Here is a 20,938-nt window from a genome sequence, read left to right on the forward strand (position 1 = left end):
ACTTTCAGTAATGACAAGAAAAAAAATGACTTTAGATAGCAATGGGGCTCTCCTGCCATCCTGTTTCATGAACATATCCTAAACACTACATACACCTGAAATAGTTGAAGCCTATTGGTGAGTCTTATGGAGTGAATGCCAGAATGATTTTAAGCTGGAGTTGATAGCTTAATGATTTCCTTGAATAAAAAGTTGAAAACTTAATTGCATGTTAGTAAGAAACACTAAAGAAGAGTTTAAGAAACTACTAAAATTACCAAGTCAGCCTATTTGTACTAGATGATTAATTTAAGGAACTTTTAAGGCCAATTTTGACCATACAATTATAAGAGAATGTGTTGCTTTTTAACAACGTCCTGTTTAAGATGATGTGATACTTTAATATTTTTACTTTTAAAAAGCGTAAATATTTCTTTATGTGTTTTCATGTACATATATCAGTACATGTCAATACAATGATAACCCGTTGGGAGAATACTTAAATTTGAAGAGATTGAGATAGGTTAAGTTGAATTTTTATACTTTTTTCAATAGATAGTGTGTTTTGAGTTTTTTCTTAAATTCATTTTTGCCTTTTGTACATAAAGTTGTTTTTAAAATAGGAGAATAGAAATCATCAAAAAGAAAAACTCAGTTTATATGAAATCTCTGGTTTGTAGATTTAATATTTGCTTATATATAAAACAGGTTTCAGAAAAACACCTTTATGTGCTTACTGGGTTTTCCTCATTTTTTCAGATCAACCTATATGTGTATGACACTAGATTTCTGCAAGACCTCTTCATATATTATCTCAGAGCTGTGATTTGGTGGTTCCTCAATCCCAGACCTAGTCCTTCACTCCTTATATCACCTACTCTCATCTCTCATTGTCTCTATGAGACATCCTTTCTCATTTGTCCTCTTGCTAGTAGACTGCTGCCAAATTACACCCTAACACTTTGTTTTTTACAGTTCTTTTTCAGCAACTCTAGCCCTGTAGTACCTTTATCTTTTCTGTATGGCCTTTAACTGATTTTTTTGTATATTCTCGCTATTCATATTTTGAGACTCTTTGAATTGCATGTTGTCTAGTTATTTCCCTCTGAATTTTATATGATATATGTGAGCTTATAATTAGTAAATGGCGCAGATTTCCATATGCCTATATTGAGGTCAAGACCAGAATGTTATGTTGAACATTTTTAGACATTTAGTATAGATTTCATTAGATGACTTTGCTGATCTTTTTTTGGTTCTAATGGCTTTCTTAACTATGTTTAGGAGTGTTTTTTAATCTTTCATACATTTGATAATATCTTTTGATCTTCTGTTTTAATTAAATGTGACACTTACTTTGGTAGACCTTTAATGAACTCTTCGATGCTCACAAAACAGAAGGTGACATATTTGCGATAGTCTCCAAAGCCGAAGAATTTGATCAGATCAAGGTAAGATTACTTGAAGTTTCAGTTAGATATGTACAACATAGACACATTTATTCATTTATGAAAGTTTGAAATTAATTGTTATTCCTGATACAATATTAAAAAGCCATATGGCATATTTGGAGTATCAGCAGTGTTTTCTATTGTACAAGAAAACTCAGTGTTCTAGATAATAATATCATAGCATACCTAACATCATGCTTTGCTTTGTATCCCAAATCAAGAAGTTTAAATAGGTTTTGTATTAATGAATTTATCAAAAAATATATTGTATATGTTTTGATTTATTTGCAATATAGTTCACTGAAGAAAATGTTAAGTAAATGCATGATTCAAATTAATACAGAAATTAATATTTCTGTACCCATATTATAATTTAATGTTATTAACAGTGAAAACTTTAATACTTTGAAACAGTACTTCACAACTTTAAGCTATGAATGCATTATACCATATAAAAATATATGACTATAATGAATGCATTTGAAGATAATCAAGTTTGCCCTAATCAGTTTGGGCAGAGGTTTTACTCTGGTCAAATAAAAAATGAAACCTCATCAGCTGAAGGATGGTGAGGTCAGATGACTTAATTTTTGTGGCATATCAAATTTTTATGTGTCAATGGCAACTTTAATATTGGTGATGAGCAATAAAATATAATTGTACCCGCCTCAACATAATTTCATGTTATATTTTATAATTTACCTATGGGAAAATTACTGGGTTTTAGCTGTACAAGAATAAAATATTACATTATACTAAAAGGCAACCTTAAAAACATGCAATGTGGTTTTTCAATAAATTAGACCAAATATTACTATAAAAATATTGACTCTTCTAGGTCAGAGAAGAAGAAATAGAGGAGTTAGATGCTCTATTAAACAATTTTTGTGAACTCTCAGCTCCTGGAGGTGTAGAAAATAGTTATGGGAAAATAAACATCTTACTTCAAACTTACATCAGCCGAGGAGAGATGGATAGTTTCTCCCTTATATCAGATTCTGCATATGTTGCACAGGTAAGAATCTTACTCCCCATTTTCTCTTCTTTGTTTATCTCTAGAGACCAAGGAATTAATTCTGTTATTCTGTGAATACATTACTTTGAGAAATTCTATGAACTACTGTTTCTCCTTAGAATTAAAGATATTAATTTGTACATCTTTTATGTAACCTGTGCTTGTAAATCAGGACTGGGGGTGAAAGTTAGTGGTTGATTTGGCTTAGTAACAAATCTATCTTATATAAGGCCTACTATATATATTCCAGTATGATAGGTCTCTGATTTTAAATATTGTATACTGAAAGAAAATTGTTCCCTAAACCTACAGCTCATTTAATTTATAACTTTTAAAAACTGCTATGGTAAAAAAAAATTCTTCATACAGTTAAACCATCATGTGAAATAAAGTTATTTTTTGTCTTCTTTGTCTTTCATTTTCTTTTCTTTTTTTGTTTTGTTTTGTTTTGTTTTTGGTAATACTACAGATTGAACTGAGAGGCTCTCTACCACTGAAATATATCCTCAGTCCTTTTTTTATTTTTTTCTTTTAATTATTTATTTTAGTACTAGGGATTGAAACCAGGGGCCCCAAATCACTGAACCACATCTCTAACCCTTTCTACTTTTTCATTTTGAAACAGGGTCTTACTAAATTGCTCAGGGCCTAGCTAAATTGCTGAGAATGGCTTTGAACATGCAATCCTCCTTTCTCAGCCTCCCACACAAGCACACCTGGCTTTATTTTTTCCTTTAAGACAAGGTCTTGCTACGTTGCTGAAGCTGACCTTGAACTTATGATTCTCCTCCTCAACCTCTGGAGTTGCTGGGATTGCAGGTGTGTGCCACCATACCTGTTTCCAAGCATACATTTAAAAAAAAAAAAAATCCTAACCTTTAAAGTATACATTTTTATCATTTTTATTTAGAAATACCTTTATTAAGTTGAGAATTAAACTTTAATCTTATATAATTACGTTATCTCATGTGATTATTCTATTATATTTGTAATTTTATTCAAAGATTTAATATAGAAAAAGTATGTTCTAAATTTTTTTGTTTCAAAATTCTTATTTTTATTTAAATGTAATGAATAGTGTTGTTGGATTTTTAAATTTTATTTATTTATTTTAATTAGGTATACAGGACAGAAGAATGCATTTTGATTCACTGTACACAATTGCAGCATAACTTCATTTCTCTTGATTGTACACGATGCAGTGTCACATCATATGTGCAGTCATTTATGTACCTAGGGTAATAATGTCCATCACATCCCACCATCTTTCCTTCTGCCTTCATATCCCCTCCCCTTCCCTCCCTCCTCTTTGCCCAATCAGAATACCTCCATTTTTCCCATGCCCTCCCCCATTATGGATCAGCATCCACTTATCAAAGAAAACATTCGGCCTTTGTTTTTGGGGGATTGGCTTACTTTGCTTAGCATGATATTCTTGAACTCCATCCATTTTTCTGCAAATGCCATAATGTTATTCTCTTAATGCTGAGTAATATTCCATTGTGTATATATACCACAGTTTCTTTATCCATTCATCTATTAAAGGGCATCTAGGTTGCTTCCACAGTTTAGTTATTGTGAATTGAGCTGCTATAAACATTGATGTGACTGCATTACTATATTATGTGGATTTTAAGTCTTTTGGGTAAGGACCCAAGAGTGGGATAACTGGGTCAAATGATGGTTCCATTCCAAATCTCCGTACTGCTTTCCAGACTGGTTGCACAGTTATGCAGTCCCACCAGCAATGTATGAGTGCCTTTTCCCCCTCATCCACGCCAACACTTCTTGTTGTTTGTATTCTTGATAACTGCCCTTCTGACTGGAGTGTGATGAAATCTTAATTTTGATTTGCATTTCTCTAATTATTAAAGATGTTGAACATTTTTTCATATATTCATTGATCGATTGTATATCTTCTTTTGATAAGTGTCTATTCAGCTCTTTAGCCCATTTATTGATTGGGATTTTTTTTAAGTGTTTTTTGAGTTCTTTATATATTCTGGAGATTAATTCTCTTGCAATGTGTGTGTGGCAAAAATTTGCTCCCAAAATGTAGGCTCTCTCTGCACCTCATTAATTGTTTCTTTTGCTGAGAAGAAGCTTTTTAGTTTGAATCCATCCTGTTTATTAATTCTTGATTTTATTTCTTGTGCTTTGGGGATCTTTTAAGGAAGTTGGAGCCTAATCTGATGTGATGAAGATTTGGGCCTACTTTTTCTTTTTCCTCTGTCAGGCTCAGGGTATCTGGTCTAATTCCTAGATCTTTGATCCATTTTGAGTTGAGTTTTGTGCAAGGTGAGAGATAGGGTCTTAATTTCATTTTGCTGCATATGGATTTACAGTTCTCCCAGCACCATTTGTTGAAGAGGCTATCTTTTCTCCAGTGTATGTTTTTGGCTCCTTTTTCTAGTATGAGATAACTGTATTTATGTGAGTTTATCTCTCTGTCTTCTATTCTGTACCATTGATCTACATGTCTATTGGTGCCAATACAAGCCGTTTTTGTTACTATAGCTTTGTAGTGTAGTGTAAGGTCTGGTATTGTGATGCCTCCTGCTTCACTCTTCTTGCTAAGGATTGCTTTTGCTATTCTGGGTCTCTTTATTTTTCCAAATGAATTTCATGATTGCTTTTTCTATTTCTATAAGGAATGACTTTGCGATTTTAATTGGAATCACATTGAATCTGTATAGTGCTTTGGGTAGTGTGGCCATTTTGACAATATTTATTTTGCCTATTCAAGAACATGGGAGATCTTTCCATTTTCTAAGGTCTCCACCAATTTCTTTCTTTAGTATTCTGTAATTTCCATTGTAGAGGTCTTTTTTTTAAGTTCATTTCCCAAGTTTTTTTGTTTGTTTGTTTGTTTCTTTTTGTTTTTGTTTTTGTTTTTTTTAGGCTATTGTGAATGGAGTAGTTTTCCTGATTTCTCTTTCAGAGGATTCATCACTGATGTAGAGAAATGCATTTGATTTATGGGTATTGATTTTATATCCTGCTGCTTTGCTGATTTTATTAATTCATTCTAGAAGGCTGAGTTTGAATAATAAATTTACTGACAAATTTAAAAACACATTGGACCTAACAACCCAATCTCCCCATTTTATTCTTCAGAATGCAGCTAGAATCGTTCGTGCCCTTTTTGAAATTGCTCTGAGGAAACGTTGGCCTACCATGACCTACAGGCTCCTGAATCTTAGTAAAGTCATCGACAAGAGGCTTTGGGGTTGGGCTAGCCCTTTGAGACAATTTTCAGTGTTACCACCACACATTCTAACAAGATTAGAAGAAAAAAATCTTACTGTAGATAAGCTGAAAGATATGAGGAAAGATGAAATAGGTAAGAAGGGGGAAAAATTGCTTAAATGAATTTTTCTGTGAAAATAAAATATTTTACTAGATATAAAAGTATTGTGAATTTTTTCATATTATTCAACATAAATTTATTTTTCTTCTTTTTTATTTCTGTTTTTTTAGTACATTATAGTTTACATTGTTAATTTTGACATATTCATGAATGCATATAACTCAATATAAATTTTGAACCTACATATAAAATCTCTTTATTTATGCAAAAGAGCAAAAATCACTCCAAATTTTATGAAGTTATTTAGCAGAATTAGCAATTAAGGCTGGATGTGGTCACACATGCTTATAATCCCAGCAGTTCTGGAGGCTGAGATAGGAGGATCACAAGTTCCAGGTCAGCTTCAGCAACTTAGCAAAACCCTGTCTCAAAATTTAAAAAAAAAAAAAAAAAAAAAAAAAATTGGCTAGGGATATTGCTTAGTGGCTTAGGTGCCGTCCCTGGGTTCAACCCCTACTACCCCCTCCAAAAGAATTAGCAATTAAAATAGTTTATATTAGCAAAGTTTTAAGTATTTTAAATGTAGATCCTACCCATAAATGATAAGAATCATTCAGTGATATTTATTCCCATTTTGTTTCTTAATATTGAACTAATTTTAAAGATTTTGTTATATATATCAGCAGTATTACAGTAAAAATTTAATTGAACAATAAACTCTACATTCTCCAGAGTTTCTAAACAAGCTTAATTACACAAATATGCCTTTAAACCCAGTTGTTATCAGTGCATACATAGTATTCAGTGTCCAGCATTTTGTGTAATATTGAAAAGTTATTCCTAAACATACATTTCCACAAATCCTAACTTTTATTGAATAAATGTATAATGCATTGATTAGACAGTATTTACTTCTGCAAAGGATAAACATTACACATGAAAAGAATCATTATGAAGACAAATAAGAAGGAGGATTACTGCTGGCAAGAATTCTAAAGATGAAACTGAGCTCAGTGGCTCAGTAATCCTAATGGCTGGGGAGGCTTCGAGTTCAAAGCCAGCCTCAGCAAAAGCAAGGCACTAAGCAACTTAGTGAGACCCTGTATCTGAATAAAATTACCAAAATAGGGTTGGTATGTGGGTCAGTGGTCAAGTGCCCCTGAGTTCAAGCCCTGGTACCAAAAAAAAAAAAAAAAAAAGAATTCCAAAGATGTTTAGAGAGGCTGAGATAGTTATTACATTTGTACTCTAAGATAGAGTAGAAAAAAGTGCAGAAAGAAAGAGGGATTATTAACAAAGTAAGTTGACTGTACACGTATTGCACACTTGGTGTTTTAAAATATAGTCTATTTTCACTTAATTGCTCAAATCAGTTAGTCACATTTGTTTTTTAACAGCCTCTACCCTTGGTATTCCCATACATGTCTTTATTCCAGAACCTGATTATTTTATGTTTTCTAGAAGTGGGCCTGGGTGGATGAGTTGTATTTAATTCCTGAAGCATTTCTCGTGATTTTAGAGTTCTAAAGTAGACTCTGAATAAGCCAGTGGCTATGTACATAAAATGTTAAATATTTCTGTATGTGTTCTAAACTAACTCAAAAAGAAGTAGTTCCGTTTATAGTAGTTTAAGCACAATATCTAGGCTCAGAACCCTATTAATACCTAAAGGAACCTTGATACTGATTTCCAGAGCTATGAATTGCTAATTCGAGTTAACTATTACAAAATATTCAAACATGCCAGGTCAAGAATGTCAGCTATTCTACATAGCAAATCATAAAACAAGCAATAAAATCACCTACTCTGAAATCCCATTTACAAGTCAGATTATATTGCTTTTTTTCTGTCTGGACACATTTCTTCTATGTGATATTTTTCTTTCAGGTCACATTTTGCATCATGTGAATATTGGACTGAAGGTCAAACAATGTGTTCATCAGATTCCTTCTGTTATGATGGAAGCATCCATTCAGCCTATCACACGGACTGTCCTCCGAGTGACACTCAGCATCTACCCTGATTTCACATGGAATGATCAGGTAGAAGTGGAAAATATCTATATCTATATTAAACTAAAATGTCTGTACCTCAGATTTTACTACACCTCCCTACATCTGTCCTCAGAGATCCTAGGGAACTTAACATAGCACAACTGGACAATATTTTAGTGGTTTCAAATCCATGAGAACTTTGCCATTTATTTTTGCCCTCTCTATTGACTCTCATTTTTGCTTACCAAAAATCCATTTTTAAATCATGATGTCTCTCAAAATACTGTTCTCTCCTTTTCTTAAACATTAGACTTGTAGAAAAGATACTCTACATTTTCTTTCTTGTCACCAGTTTCTTTTCTGCTAAGACTACTTCCTCAAGGATCTCTAATATCTGATTGACCAGTTGCCATAATAAGCAGATTTTTCAGTTATTTTCCTTCTCTGATTAGATAGCATGTTATACGTAGCTCTTCCCTAGAATGTCCTTTCTTGATTCTTATCATGTTTCTAGTTCTACTTTTATTCCTCCTTTTCCTGCTTTAATACTTAGATGTTCTTCAATATCTTATATGTGTTTACCAACATAATGGTAAACATACATGTAAAAACCTACTTTGTATCCTCTTCTTATTCTATCAATAGCTTTTAAGATATATCCTTTGAGTAGTTACTGTGTTAGAAATTGTATATACAAAAGGCAAATAGGACTCAGTCTTCAGTTTCAAAAAACTAACTGGGGAAGGCAAGTAAATCAGAAACTGTATGCTTACATCAAGTAGTCTTATAAAATTCTAGTTGAATGTATTCGGATACTTCCTATATTAGTTAACATTTGTACATCTTTAATGTAAACGAATTTTGTTCAGCAGTGTGTTCTAAAATCACCCATCCATGTTATAATTTAATTCTACATTGTCATTAAAGCATTCAGACCTTTAATTTCTAAAGCATTCCTAATTCCTATTTTTCTCACAGTATATGAGCACTAGTTGATAATACTAAATTACAGTTAATATTTTTATAAATATGAAATTTTATATAAAATATAAAATTATATTTAAGTATAAGCTCATATTTGAAATTTTGGATTGTTTTTAAAGGAATGGAAGTTTCATTATTTTTTCACATGGTTTTCTACTATTGCTATTTATAATAAATCATAATTTAGTTTTATTAATTAATAGGAGAAAGTACTTAATTGTTTTTATAATTAACTCTTATAATGCTATTAGCTTCAAGAATGTAAAACCTAACTTGCCTCAACCTGATTTACCTAAGGTAATATATCCTTTTGTACAATAAAAGGTCCACAGATCAGATAGGCCCTAAGGATGGTCCAATCTTGAGGTTAATCTTGAGGCCCAAGATCTTTCCACTTCTTTGCTCTGCTCGCACTGTTGGATGCTTCCCTAATGTTTTCCTGCTTCTTTTTTCACTTTTAATGGAGGAAGGGGAACATATACCCACTTCCTCAGCCCACAACATAAACTGTAAGCCCTTTTCCCACACATACACGCCCCACCCCCGAGTCTAATTAGGCCAAGTGTTTGTTATGGACTTCTCCTTTACTATAGATATTGTCAGGAGAATGCCATGAGCTGATTGACTTTATGTGAATCAAAATTATCCCAGGTGTTATGGTTTAAATGTGGTGTCATGTGATTGGCATGTGATCTCCTTTTCATGAGTCCCTGAGGGAGAAGTGAATACTGAACAGTATTGGACCATATAAGGTAAAAAGAGAGATTGGCTTGTATAAACAAAGTATGGTATATGTGTCCAGTGGAATATTATTTGACAATAAAAAGAAGCAAAGTACTGATGCAGTTTAAAACATGGATGAACTAAAAAAAATTATGGTAAGTTTAAAAAGCCAGTCACAGAAGACCATATGTTATATCATTCCATTTAACAAAGTGTTTAGAATAGCCAAATCTATACTTCTAATGAATATAAGTACTCTCTTGGAGATGATAAAAACGTTCTAAAATTAGATTATGTTCATAGTTGTACAACTTTGTAAATATGTTAAAACCATTGAACTGTATACTTTAAATGAGTGAACTTTGTTTTATAAATTATATATCAAAAAAGTTGTTAGACTAATAGGTGCTAATATGTAAATAGTACTGTTACTTGAGTTATGATTTTTCATAGTACTAGGATAATTTTTCTTCTAGGTCCATGGGACAGTAGGTGAACCCTGGTGGATTTGGGTGGAAGATCCTACAAATGATCATATTTATCATTCAGAGTATTTTCTAGCTCTTAAAAAACAGGTGAATATAACCTTATTATTTAGCTATCATAAAAAAAATATAAACAATTTTTGTTTTTTACTATCTCTCTGATTTCAGAGTGCCATCAAAGTTTTGTTATATTCTGTTTTTCTGTTTGGTTTCAAAGGAACACAGAGATTCAGTGTGACAATATTGATTATTCAGTCTGATCCTAGTTCAAGAAATTCATTTATAATCTTTACCATGGTTTAAGGCAAGGCTTCTAGAGGCATGGAATATATAAAATAAGGGGGGTAAAAATAATTTCCTGCAAAATATAAATCACTTAGTGAAAAGATCATTCCTTGTAAAATTCTCTGTAAAGACTCAATAGTTGCTACATCTTTAACTCATGTTTTATTTGTAATTTCTCTTTTTATCAAAGAGAAAGCAAGCTTCCAATTGAAAATCTTGACTGGATAGCAAAAGTATTTTATACCAATATTTTGTTTTCATGCATTTATCTTCTTGATAACCATGTAACCTATTTATTTTTAAGAGATTTCAGATATTCCACTTAAGATACTGATCAGATTTAAAGAAAAATATTAAGTAAATAATAATATGGTACTTGAAATTATAGAAATCATGAAATAATTGAATGAATCATGTTTGGGAAATTCTGATAATGAATCAAACTGGTAACATGTCATAATGATAACATATATATAAGTAATATAAAGTGAGTATAAATTCTTACCTTCTGTTATGTCAAATAATCCTCAGAAGGAAATCACCTACAAGTTACTGTAGTACCTGAATATCTGAGCTATTTAGAAATCCAACATAGTTTATTTTTATTACATCTTGTATAGATACTATTAAGAATTGACTACTAAGAACCTTATTTATTTTAGACTTTATTTCACATTAGGTCATTAGTAAAGAAGCTCAACTACTGGTATTTACAATCCCTATTTTTGAACCTTTGCCTTCCCAATACTATATCCGAGCAGTTTCTGATAGATGGTTAGGAGCGGAGGCTGTTTGTATTATCAACTTCCAACATCTGATTCTACCAGAGAGGCATCCACCCCATACAGGTAACAAATTGAACATTAATGTGTTGATGTGAATTATTGACTTCCCAAAATTGTTATTTTAATTAATGTTGACAAGTATAAAGTTGTTTTATTCTGAATCAAAGTCCAACTTACTTGACAATATTGTTTCTAAACTGTATGTTCAAAATTTTCAAAATCAAATACGTATATGTAGATAGTCAAATTGTGGACCTTTAATTTTTGTTTATTTAAGCTCCCAAAGCATTAAAGTAGACTTATTCAATTCTGATAATTATAGTAATGATGAGAGTAACTGTTTCTGTGTTACTGGACTTTCATTTGTACATATAATCATTATTTCTCCATATAGCCTTCCTTTTTCATTGCAATTATCATTTATCATTTAATCTGTATTCTCTGTGAAACTTTTGAGATATCTCTTTTTTCTTACATTTATTCCAATTTACATAAACTTATTTCTAGTACAGGTTACCTTTTATCCAAAATGTGTAAAACTTGAAGTGTTTCAAATTTCACATTTTTTTTCAGATTTTGGAATGTTTGTGTATATATAACAAATTATTGAGGGATATATAGTAAGAGCATTCAGCAGCATTTTTTATTGTTGTATAAACTCTAGGATTTCATAACATGAACAAATGCCTTTCTATTTTGATTTATTAAAAAAGCAAAATTTCATGAATAAATCTTTGCAGTGATACTTTCAAGTACCCCTGAAATCTATTTCAGAAACATATTGAAACTAATTAGTGTACTAATTTCATTTCTTGAGAATTTATAATTGATGAGTATTGATTTTCAGAGATCCTTAATTTACTTTACAGACATAAATTAGGAGTCAAATTTTCTTTCCCATATATTTCAGACAAACTGTTTGACTTTTCAGAATAAAAATGTTTTCTGACTACTTTAAAGAGCATGCTATTTGACAGCCCTTTCAGAAGTGAAAGGAGACCTAAATATGACTTTATAATCTTTCATTTTGTCAAATGTACACCTTATTCATATTATTCATTGAGAGATTCTTTATACTACATCTCAATTTCTCTTTGATATCTTGGCATAGCAAAACCAAAAAATTTTATCAAAATAGAATGATATTGAGACTGTATTATCTAGTAATCTACTTACTGCAGAGGGTCTTTCTGGTCTTATTTCATCAAATGTGCTTATGTGATATCTAGAATCTCATAAGTTCAAAGTATGTGGAAATGATGATGTTTTAACTTAAAATATATGCTTCCAATATCATTGCTAGGTTTCTTTCTTTCACTAAAGTACTTAATTCTACATATATTAGCATTATATGTTAATGCCAATTTAATAATTTCTTTGTTAAGCAACCAAATACATATCAACCTATTTATGTAATTAGCTGATGTAGTATAAACATACCATCTAGGTAAAATCACTGTGATAGATCATCTTAATTTAACATTGTCAATAACTGTGCATTTGACATTGTACAATGTTTAATTTTCAGTCTTTTATTTTAAAAAAAATATGTTTGTTTAGCATTGCATGCCTTATCTTGCAATGTCTCCCTCCTTCCTGGATTTCCAGTGCTACGGAAAAGTTAAACAATTATAATCAGACATAAAGAGTATGACATAGAGAGTATGAAGTTAGCTCTCAGCTATCCTTGTAATAGAATAGAGCAATGGGTGGGGCAAAGATAACTTTTTAAAGTCATCTTTTTATTTTGAGTTTTTTTTTTTCCTTTATCTTCTTTTTTAAACTTTTCTAATATCTAATTTCTTTGGCACCCAGTCCATATAATGAGAAGCAACCAAATCTAGTGTCTTTTAATACATAACTTTACTTTACAGACATAAATTTCCCCAATGATTAGTGAAAGTAAGAAGACCTGTACCCTTTAAGGAGAGTTTTTTGTTTTGTTTTGTTTTACTCAGTCATGCTGTGTTCTGAAACTACTATCCTTGTTCCTTCCTGAATAAGGCTAAATTCATTTTTGTTTCCATTGGCTGTACCAAAAGCTCACTCAGATACTCAGGATTGGTCAGTGTCTAGCAGATCAAAAGTAATCTGTTGTTAGTGACCCTTCCAATACTGCTGTTTACAAATGGTTTTCATTGTTTTACAAATTACGACAGATTTATTTTTGTACCATAACATACATACTTTCATGTACTTTTATTCAAGTTATTTCCCTTTTTGGAAGAGAAATATATAGTTGGTTTATAGGGAACTCTACAATAAAAGTGTTCTGTTTATCAGTTATGTTAAATGTAGTGACTGAATAAGATGTGTCACTGGTGTATAAGAACTTATATTAAATATGTTCTTCTCAAGAGATAATTAGGAAATGTTATTCTTTAAAATACAGTATCTAGTATTGTGCATGTTTTTTCAGTTATTGTATAGAAGTACCTGTTGGATCTTTTCAGAATTACTGGATCTTCAGCCTTTGCCAATTACGGCTTTGGGATGTAAAGCATATGAAGCCCTGTACAACTTCAGCCACTTTAACCCTGTGCAGACACAAATATTTCATACACTGTATCACACAGACTGTAATGTCCTACTTGGAGCACCCACTGGATCAGGAAAGACTGTTGCAGCTGAATTAGCTATTTTCAGAGTCTTCAACAAGTATCCCTCCTCAAAGGTATGTTGAACATATTGTGTGCTTATTATATTCAATTAGAAAAGATAGTTAATGTCTCTAAACTAGCCAGGTCCAAATATCCTGTCATACCCTTGTGAATAGCTTTGTTATACTCTCAGTGAATTTTCCAGGGTCCAGATCATTATTAGAATAATTTGTTGCAAAAAAATTTATCAACTTTGGAGTCTTCTAGGTGAATTTCTCATGTATATAGTGCTCACACATCCTCTATCTATAATTCATGGGTACTTCTTTTATGAGGTAATTAATTCTTAGCTGTACTTGTTAGATATATAACAAATCATAATCATTCTTTGGATATGAATGAAATGCTAATACTTTAAAACACTTTGATTATACATAGGAAATATAGACATAACTTATGCTACATTCCTCCAAATATTGATATTATCAATTAATGTCAAATAACACCGGAATCAAATAAATATTGATTTTTAATTGTTTTAAAACATAATATTTAGTAAATTTTTTCCCATTGCTATTTTATTTTTAATAAAAATGATTTATATTTGAAGTGTTCAATGTGATACTTAAATATACATATACATTATAAAATAATTGCTAGAATCAAGATAACTCAGATATCCATCACTTCAGATAATTACATATTTTTGCAGTGGGAACACTTAATATCTAGTCAGCAAATTTCAAGTCTATTAATACGATATTATTAAATACAGTCACCCTTCTGTAGATTTCCCCAATGATTAGTGAAAGTAAGCACCTTTTCATGTGTGTTAGCTATTCTGTATTTAAACAGAATGATATCTATTTGCCTCATTTGTCCCTCCACCTTTTTTTTTTTCTATAATAGAATTTTTAGGCTTTTTGTTCTTGGGTTGTATGAGTTCCTTATATGTTTTGGATATTAACACCTTATTAACATCTGCAAGTATTTTCTCCTATTACATATGTTTTTTTTTAATTCATTGATTGCTCCCTTTTCTGTGCAGAAGGTTTGTAGTTTTGGTGCACCCCTGTTTGTTTATTTGCACCTTTTTTTTCTGTGTTCCTGGGAACATATTCAAAAACTCATTGCTAAGACCAGTGTCAAGATCTTTTTTCCTGTTTTCTTCTAGGAGTTTTATGGTTTTAGATCTTACATCTAAGTTTTTAGTAAATTTCAAGATAATTTTTGCATATGGTGTAAGACAAGATTCCAGTTTTATTCTGTTAAATGTAGATGTTCAATTTTCTCAACACCATTTATTGAAGCCTATCCTTTTCCTTCTCGGTATTCTTGTCAGATTAGTGACAAGATGTGTGTTTATTTCTAGACTCTATTCTGTTCTGTTATTCTATGTGTATATGTTTGTGCCAGCACCATGCTATCTTAATTATTGAAGCTTTGTACTATAATTTTAGTCAAGAAGTAGAATGCCTCTAACTTTATTCTTTCTTAAGATTTCTTTGGTTCTTCATGGTTCCTTAATAATTTAGATTTTTTCTATCTCTAAGAAAAATGCTATTGGCATTTGTTAGTGATTACATTGAATCTGTAGATTGTTCTGGGTAGTTAGTTTCTTTTTTTTTTTCAGTTAAACGTTTAATTTTATTTTATATGCTTATAAAACAGCATAATGTATCTCAGATTGCAATAAAGTCTACTTTACTGGAAAGTGGAAAGTGGAAAAGGAGATTGTGATCCAGAATGGGTAGACACTTTTTCATACTTTATGATGGCAAGTTTCAAAACTTCACTGGACCTTTATTCCTTGATGAAATAGATGAACTGTGATTGCACACGTTTATTCTGGTTCTCATGTTGAGGAATTTTCTCTGTTGTTGTCAATACTCCTTGAATAAATGTAGAAACAGGGCAAACTTAATTTAACTAAATAAAACTCCAAAGGAAACAGAATGATTTTATTACATGAAATCAATCAGGGGCTTCCAAATTTTTCCACAGTTTGTCAAAGAAAGAAAATCAGGTTTTTGTTCTACCCCCACTACCAATTTATTGTGTGACAGAAGGGACGTCACAACTTCTCTGGAACTTTTTCCTAAAAAATTGTGTTAAATCATTTCTAAAGTCCCCATCATTTCTGAAATTCTAGAATTCTTTGATTTCAGCTATAACCTTATGAAAAAGAAAGTTTTTTTTTCTTTTTTATCATTATTATTTTTTACATGACAGTAGAGTATATTTTGAAATATTATACATACATAGAATAAGTATAACTTGTTACAATTAGGATACTATTATTGTGGTTGTACATGATGTAGTATTACACTGGTCATTTATTTATATATGAGGATAGGAATGATATTCCATATTCATTCTACTGTCTTTCCTATTGCAGTCACCCACTTCCTTTCCTTCATTTCCCTATGTCTAGTCCGGTGAATTTTGAATCTTTTCCCTCCTTTGTTGTGACTTATCATCCATGTATCAGAAAGAACATTCTGCCTTTGGATTTTTGTGACTGACTTATTTAACTTAGTGTGATATTGTTTAGTTCCATTTACTTACAAGCAAATGCCATAATTTCATTCTTCTTTATGACTAAGTAATATTCCATTGTGTGTATATACCACAATTTTTTCATCCATTCATCTCTTCAAGGGCCCCTAGGTTGGTATCATAGCTATTTTGAATTAAGCTGCTATAAACATTGAAGTAGCTGTGTCATTGTAGTATGCTGATTTTAAGTCCTTTGGATCTAAAGAAAGGAGTGGAATAACAAGGTCAAATGGTAGTTCCATTCTAAGTTTTCTTTTTTTTTTAATTATTTCTTACATACATGACAATAGTGGAGTGCAATACATTCATAATTTTTTGCATTACGATTCTTAATACACCTTTATACCACAATTTATCAAATCTCTGTATTTATAGTGTTGACTCTAGCTCAGCAGTTCCTTCGACATAGAATGTACAACCAATCCAAGTTTTCTAAGGAATCTCCAGACTGCTTTCTGAGTGTTTGCACCAATTTGCAGTCCCACCAACAATGTATAAATGAACCTCTGCCATTCTGACTGGGGTGAGATGGAATTTCAGTGTAGCTTTGATTTGTGTTTCTCTAATTGCTAGAGATGTTGAACATTTTTTCATATATTTTTTGACCATTCATATTTTTTTTTCTGAGAAGTGCCTGTTTAGTTCCTTAACCCATTTGTCAATTGGGTTATTTGGTTTTGTTGTTGTTGTTGTTATTATTTACTTATTTATTTGGTTAAGTTTGTTGATTTCTGTATATATCCTGGAGATTAATGCTCTGTCTGAGATGCCAGTGGCAAAGATTTTCTTCCATATTGTAGGCTCTCTGTTCATATTCTTGATTGTTTCCTTTGCTGTGAAGAAACTTTTTATTGATTTTTTATTGATTCTTTATTTTATTTCTTGTGCTTTAGGAATCTTATTGAGGAAGTCCTTTCCTAAGCCAACATAGTGGAGAGTTGGTCCTAATTTTTCTTCTAGCATGTACAAAGTCTCTTGTCTAATGCCTAAGTCCTTGATCCACTTTGAGTTGAGTTTTGTGCAGGGTGAGAGGCAGAGGTTCTTTGATTGATATTATATATTTTCCGTGGAAAGATTTTTATCTTCTTGATTAAATTCTAAGTATCTTTTGATGTTGTTGTGAATGGAATTGTTTTCTTTATTTCTTTTCAAATAACTCATTATTAGTTTTAAGAAATGCTACTGATTTTTTTTTATTGATTTTTATGTCTTGTACCTTTCTTGACTTTGCTTATTAATTCTAACAGGTTTTTTTTTAATGTAGCATTTAAAGTTTTCTTGTTTTTAAATTGTATATTACACTTGAAATAGAGGTATCTTACACTTGTTGCAATTATGTGCTATTTCTTCATCATTTGTTATTTCAGAAATATTCAGACTTCCTTTTTCCATGATTTTCCTTTCTTACTTTGTTTCTCTATTTTTAAAAAATATTTTTGTAAATGTATGGACCTTATTTTACTCATTTATTTGTATGTGGTGCTGAGAATTGAACCCAGTGTTTTTAATCTGTTATATGATTATTGATCCACAGAGATATTTTAGTAAAAAAGAAGAGTTAAGTTTTGTGCATGGTGAGAGATAGAGGTTTAATTTCATTTTGTTGCATATGGATTTTCAGTTTTCCCAGCACATTTGTTGAAGAGGCTATCTTTTCTCCAATGCATGTTCTTGGCACCTTTGTCTAATATAAAATAATTGTAGTTTTGTGGGTTAGTCTCTATGTCCTCTATTCTGTACCATTGGTCTAACCAATATGTTTTGGTGCCAATACCAGGCCGTTTTTGTTACTATTGCTCTGTAGTATAAATTATGGTCTGGTATAGTGATGCCACCTGCTTCAATCTTCCTGCTAAGGATTGTTTACCCTGCGTCTAATAGAAGAAAAAGTAAGCCCTAATCTCCATCATGTGGGATTAGGCCCCAACTTCCTTAATAAGCCTTCTGTGGCGCAAGAATTAAAACCAAGAATCAATAAATGGGATGGACTCAAACTAAAAAGTTTCTTCTCAGCAAAAGAAACAATAAGTGAGATGAATAGAGAGCCTCCATCTTGGGACCAAATTTTTACCCCTCACACATCAGATAGAGCACTAATCTCTACGGTATATAAAGAACTCAAAAAGCTAAACACCAAAAGAACAAATATCCCAATCAATAAATGGGCCAAGGACCTGAACAGACACTTATCAGAAGATGATGTATAATCAGTTATCAAATACATGAAAAAATGTTCATCATCACTAGCAATTATAGAAATGCAAATCAAAACCACTCAGATTTCATCTCACTCCAGGCAGCTATTAAGAATACAAACAACAAGTGTAGGTGAGGATGTGGGGGAAAAGTTACACTCATACACTGCTGGTGGGACTGCAAATTGGTGCAGCCAATATGGAAAGCAGTATGGAGATTTCTTGGAAAATTAGGAATGGAAACCACCATTTGACACAGCTATTCCTCTCCTCGGACCATACCCAAAGGACTTAACAACAGCATACTACAGGGACACAGCCACATGGATGTTTATAGCAGCACAATTCACAATAGCTTAACTGGAGCCAACCTAGATGCCCTTCAATATATGAATGGATTTTTTAAATGTGGCATATATACACAATGGAATATTACTCAGCAATTAAAAAAGTAAAATCATTGCATTTGCAGGTAAATGGATGGCATTGGAGAAGATAATGCTAAGTGAAGTTAGCCAATCCCAAAAAAACAAATGCAGAATGTTTTCTCGGATATAAGGAGGCTGATTTGTAGTGGGGTGGGGAGTGGGAGCATGGGAGGAATAGACAAACTCTAGATAGGACAGAGGGTTTGGAGGGAAAGGAAGGGGGTGTGGTGTTATTAATGATGGTGGAATGTGATGATCATTATTATACCAAGTATATGTATAAAGACATGAATTGGTGTGAATATATTGTGTATACAACCAGAGATATGAAAAATTGTGCTCTATATATGTAATAAGAATTGTAATGCATTCTGCTGTCATATATTTAAAAAAATCAAAAAGAAGAGTTAATACTCTAGTTTGAGACATTTTTTAAACAAGTGCTGTTTTAGTGAATAATGTATTTTATAAAATTGAAACAGCTAAAATATATGACTGGAATTTGTTAAGATCTGCATTAAAATTTAAACAGCTAGTTTATTTCTTATACTCATACATTGTTGATGGGACTTCAAATTAGTATAACTACTTTGGAAAGCAATATGGAGATTTCCCCAAAGACCAGAAATTGAACCAGCTATCCCACTCCTTGGTATTTATCCAAAAGGTTTAAATCAGCATACGGGTACATCAATCTTTATAGAAATGCAAGTCATAATACTCAAGTTATGGAACCAGCCCAAGGGCCCATCAACAAATGACTGGGTAAAGAAACTGGTGTGTATATATATGGAAACTGCATATATACATGGAATTTTACTCAACTATAATTATGGCATTTTCCAGTAAATAGATGGAACTGAAGAACATCGTGCTAAGTGAAATAAGCCATATGTCAGAAAGGATTGAATTCTTTTTTTTTTTTCACATGTGGAAGCTAGAGCAAAATAAGGGGGAAAAGAGGGAAGGGGAATTATTTGAAAATAGAAGGGAGATCAATGGAGTAGAGAAAGGGAACAGAGTGGGAAGGAGGTGGGACAGGGAAAGAGAGGAACTGTAGAATGCAATAGACCGAAATATGCTATGTGAATTCCACATTTATATGTAACTATAAAGCACCAACTAAAAATAAATAAATAAGAAGGAGGACCAGTAGAGTAGAAGACAGGGAAGAGGGAATGGAAAGAAGCAGCACTGGAAGCTAAAATGGATCATCAAATTATATTCCATGTGTATGTGATTATGTCAAAATGAACCCCAATATTATGTATGACTACAATGTATTAATAAAAGTGCTAAAAGTAATAATTAAAAAACCTTGAAAAAAACTTCAAAATACATTACTTCAAAATACATTATTTCAGGAGTTACAGCTTAGATAAATCTTGAGCATAATAGGAAATCATATATTTATTTTTGTCAAAATCCTAATTTTTTGTGTAATATATGTTCTCATAGTTTTATAAATGTATTAACATTGTTAGAACATAATTTCATTATAAAATGCCTAAGGAAAATACCTATAGTGTTTTTTTATTTTAAATTCACCTGTTAGTATTTTTATGATAGAATGTTTATGATGCATTAATTTTCTGCTTTATTTTGGATACGTATAGTTTAACTTAATGACTTTTTTTCAGTAATTTAAAAATTTAAGTATTCTGTGAAATTTTAAAACCACACTGTCCTGTTTTGACAAATTTTATGTTTATTTTATTTGAAAAATGACCTTACTGTTCTCATTAAAGTCCTATTGCTCATTGCCCCCTCTTCAGGCAGTTTATATTGCACCCCTAAAAGCCCTAGTTCGTGAAAGAATGGATGACTGGAAGGTTAGAATAGAAGAAAAACTTGGTAAAAAGTAAGTTCCCTTTTTTGTTCAGGAGATACACTTTCAATAGTCTGAAAAGACCAATAAATGAAAGAGTTGCATAATGCCTATGAATATGTTTACAGTGGTTTTTTTTAATCTTTTATTTAAAAGTTCATAGCTACTATTAAAATGGTGTCAATATTCCCATGTTTTAAGATTAAAAAATGAACTTTTTAAAATTTCTTAATATGAATACTTTTAGGTGGCAGCTAACTTTTTCTATATATATTATAGTACATATATGTAATTTTTCGTATTTTTAGTTGTAGATG

At 31.5% G+C, this 20,938-nt stretch overlaps 1 protein-coding gene across 4 annotated transcripts in view; it reads left to right on the forward strand.

Annotated features, from left to right (window-relative positions):
* The window catches only part of Ascc3 (activating signal cointegrator 1 complex subunit 3), a 363,263-nt gene that overhangs the window by 218,743 nt on the left and 123,582 nt on the right, over window positions 1-20,938 (forward strand). For all 4 annotated transcript variants that reach the window (XM_076858390.2, XM_076858389.2, XM_076858391.2 and 1 more), the window contains 8 exons: window positions 1,344-1,430; window positions 2,269-2,445; window positions 5,563-5,788; window positions 7,643-7,797; window positions 9,933-10,031; window positions 10,906-11,074; window positions 13,465-13,685; window positions 20,569-20,654. In XM_076858390.2, the coding sequence (XP_076714505.2) occupies window positions 1,344-1,430; window positions 2,269-2,445; window positions 5,563-5,788; window positions 7,643-7,797; window positions 9,933-10,031; window positions 10,906-11,074; window positions 13,465-13,685; window positions 20,569-20,654 (1,220 nt within the window). The remainder of the gene's footprint in view (window positions 1-1,343; window positions 1,431-2,268; window positions 2,446-5,562; window positions 5,789-7,642; window positions 7,798-9,932; window positions 10,032-10,905; window positions 11,075-13,464; window positions 13,686-20,568; window positions 20,655-20,938) is intronic.

This window comes from Callospermophilus lateralis, chromosome 6 (genome assembly GCF_048772815.1).
Source record: "Callospermophilus lateralis isolate mCalLat2 chromosome 6, mCalLat2.hap1, whole genome shotgun sequence".
Classification (NCBI taxonomy): Eukaryota; Metazoa; Chordata; class Mammalia; order Rodentia; family Sciuridae; genus Callospermophilus; species Callospermophilus lateralis.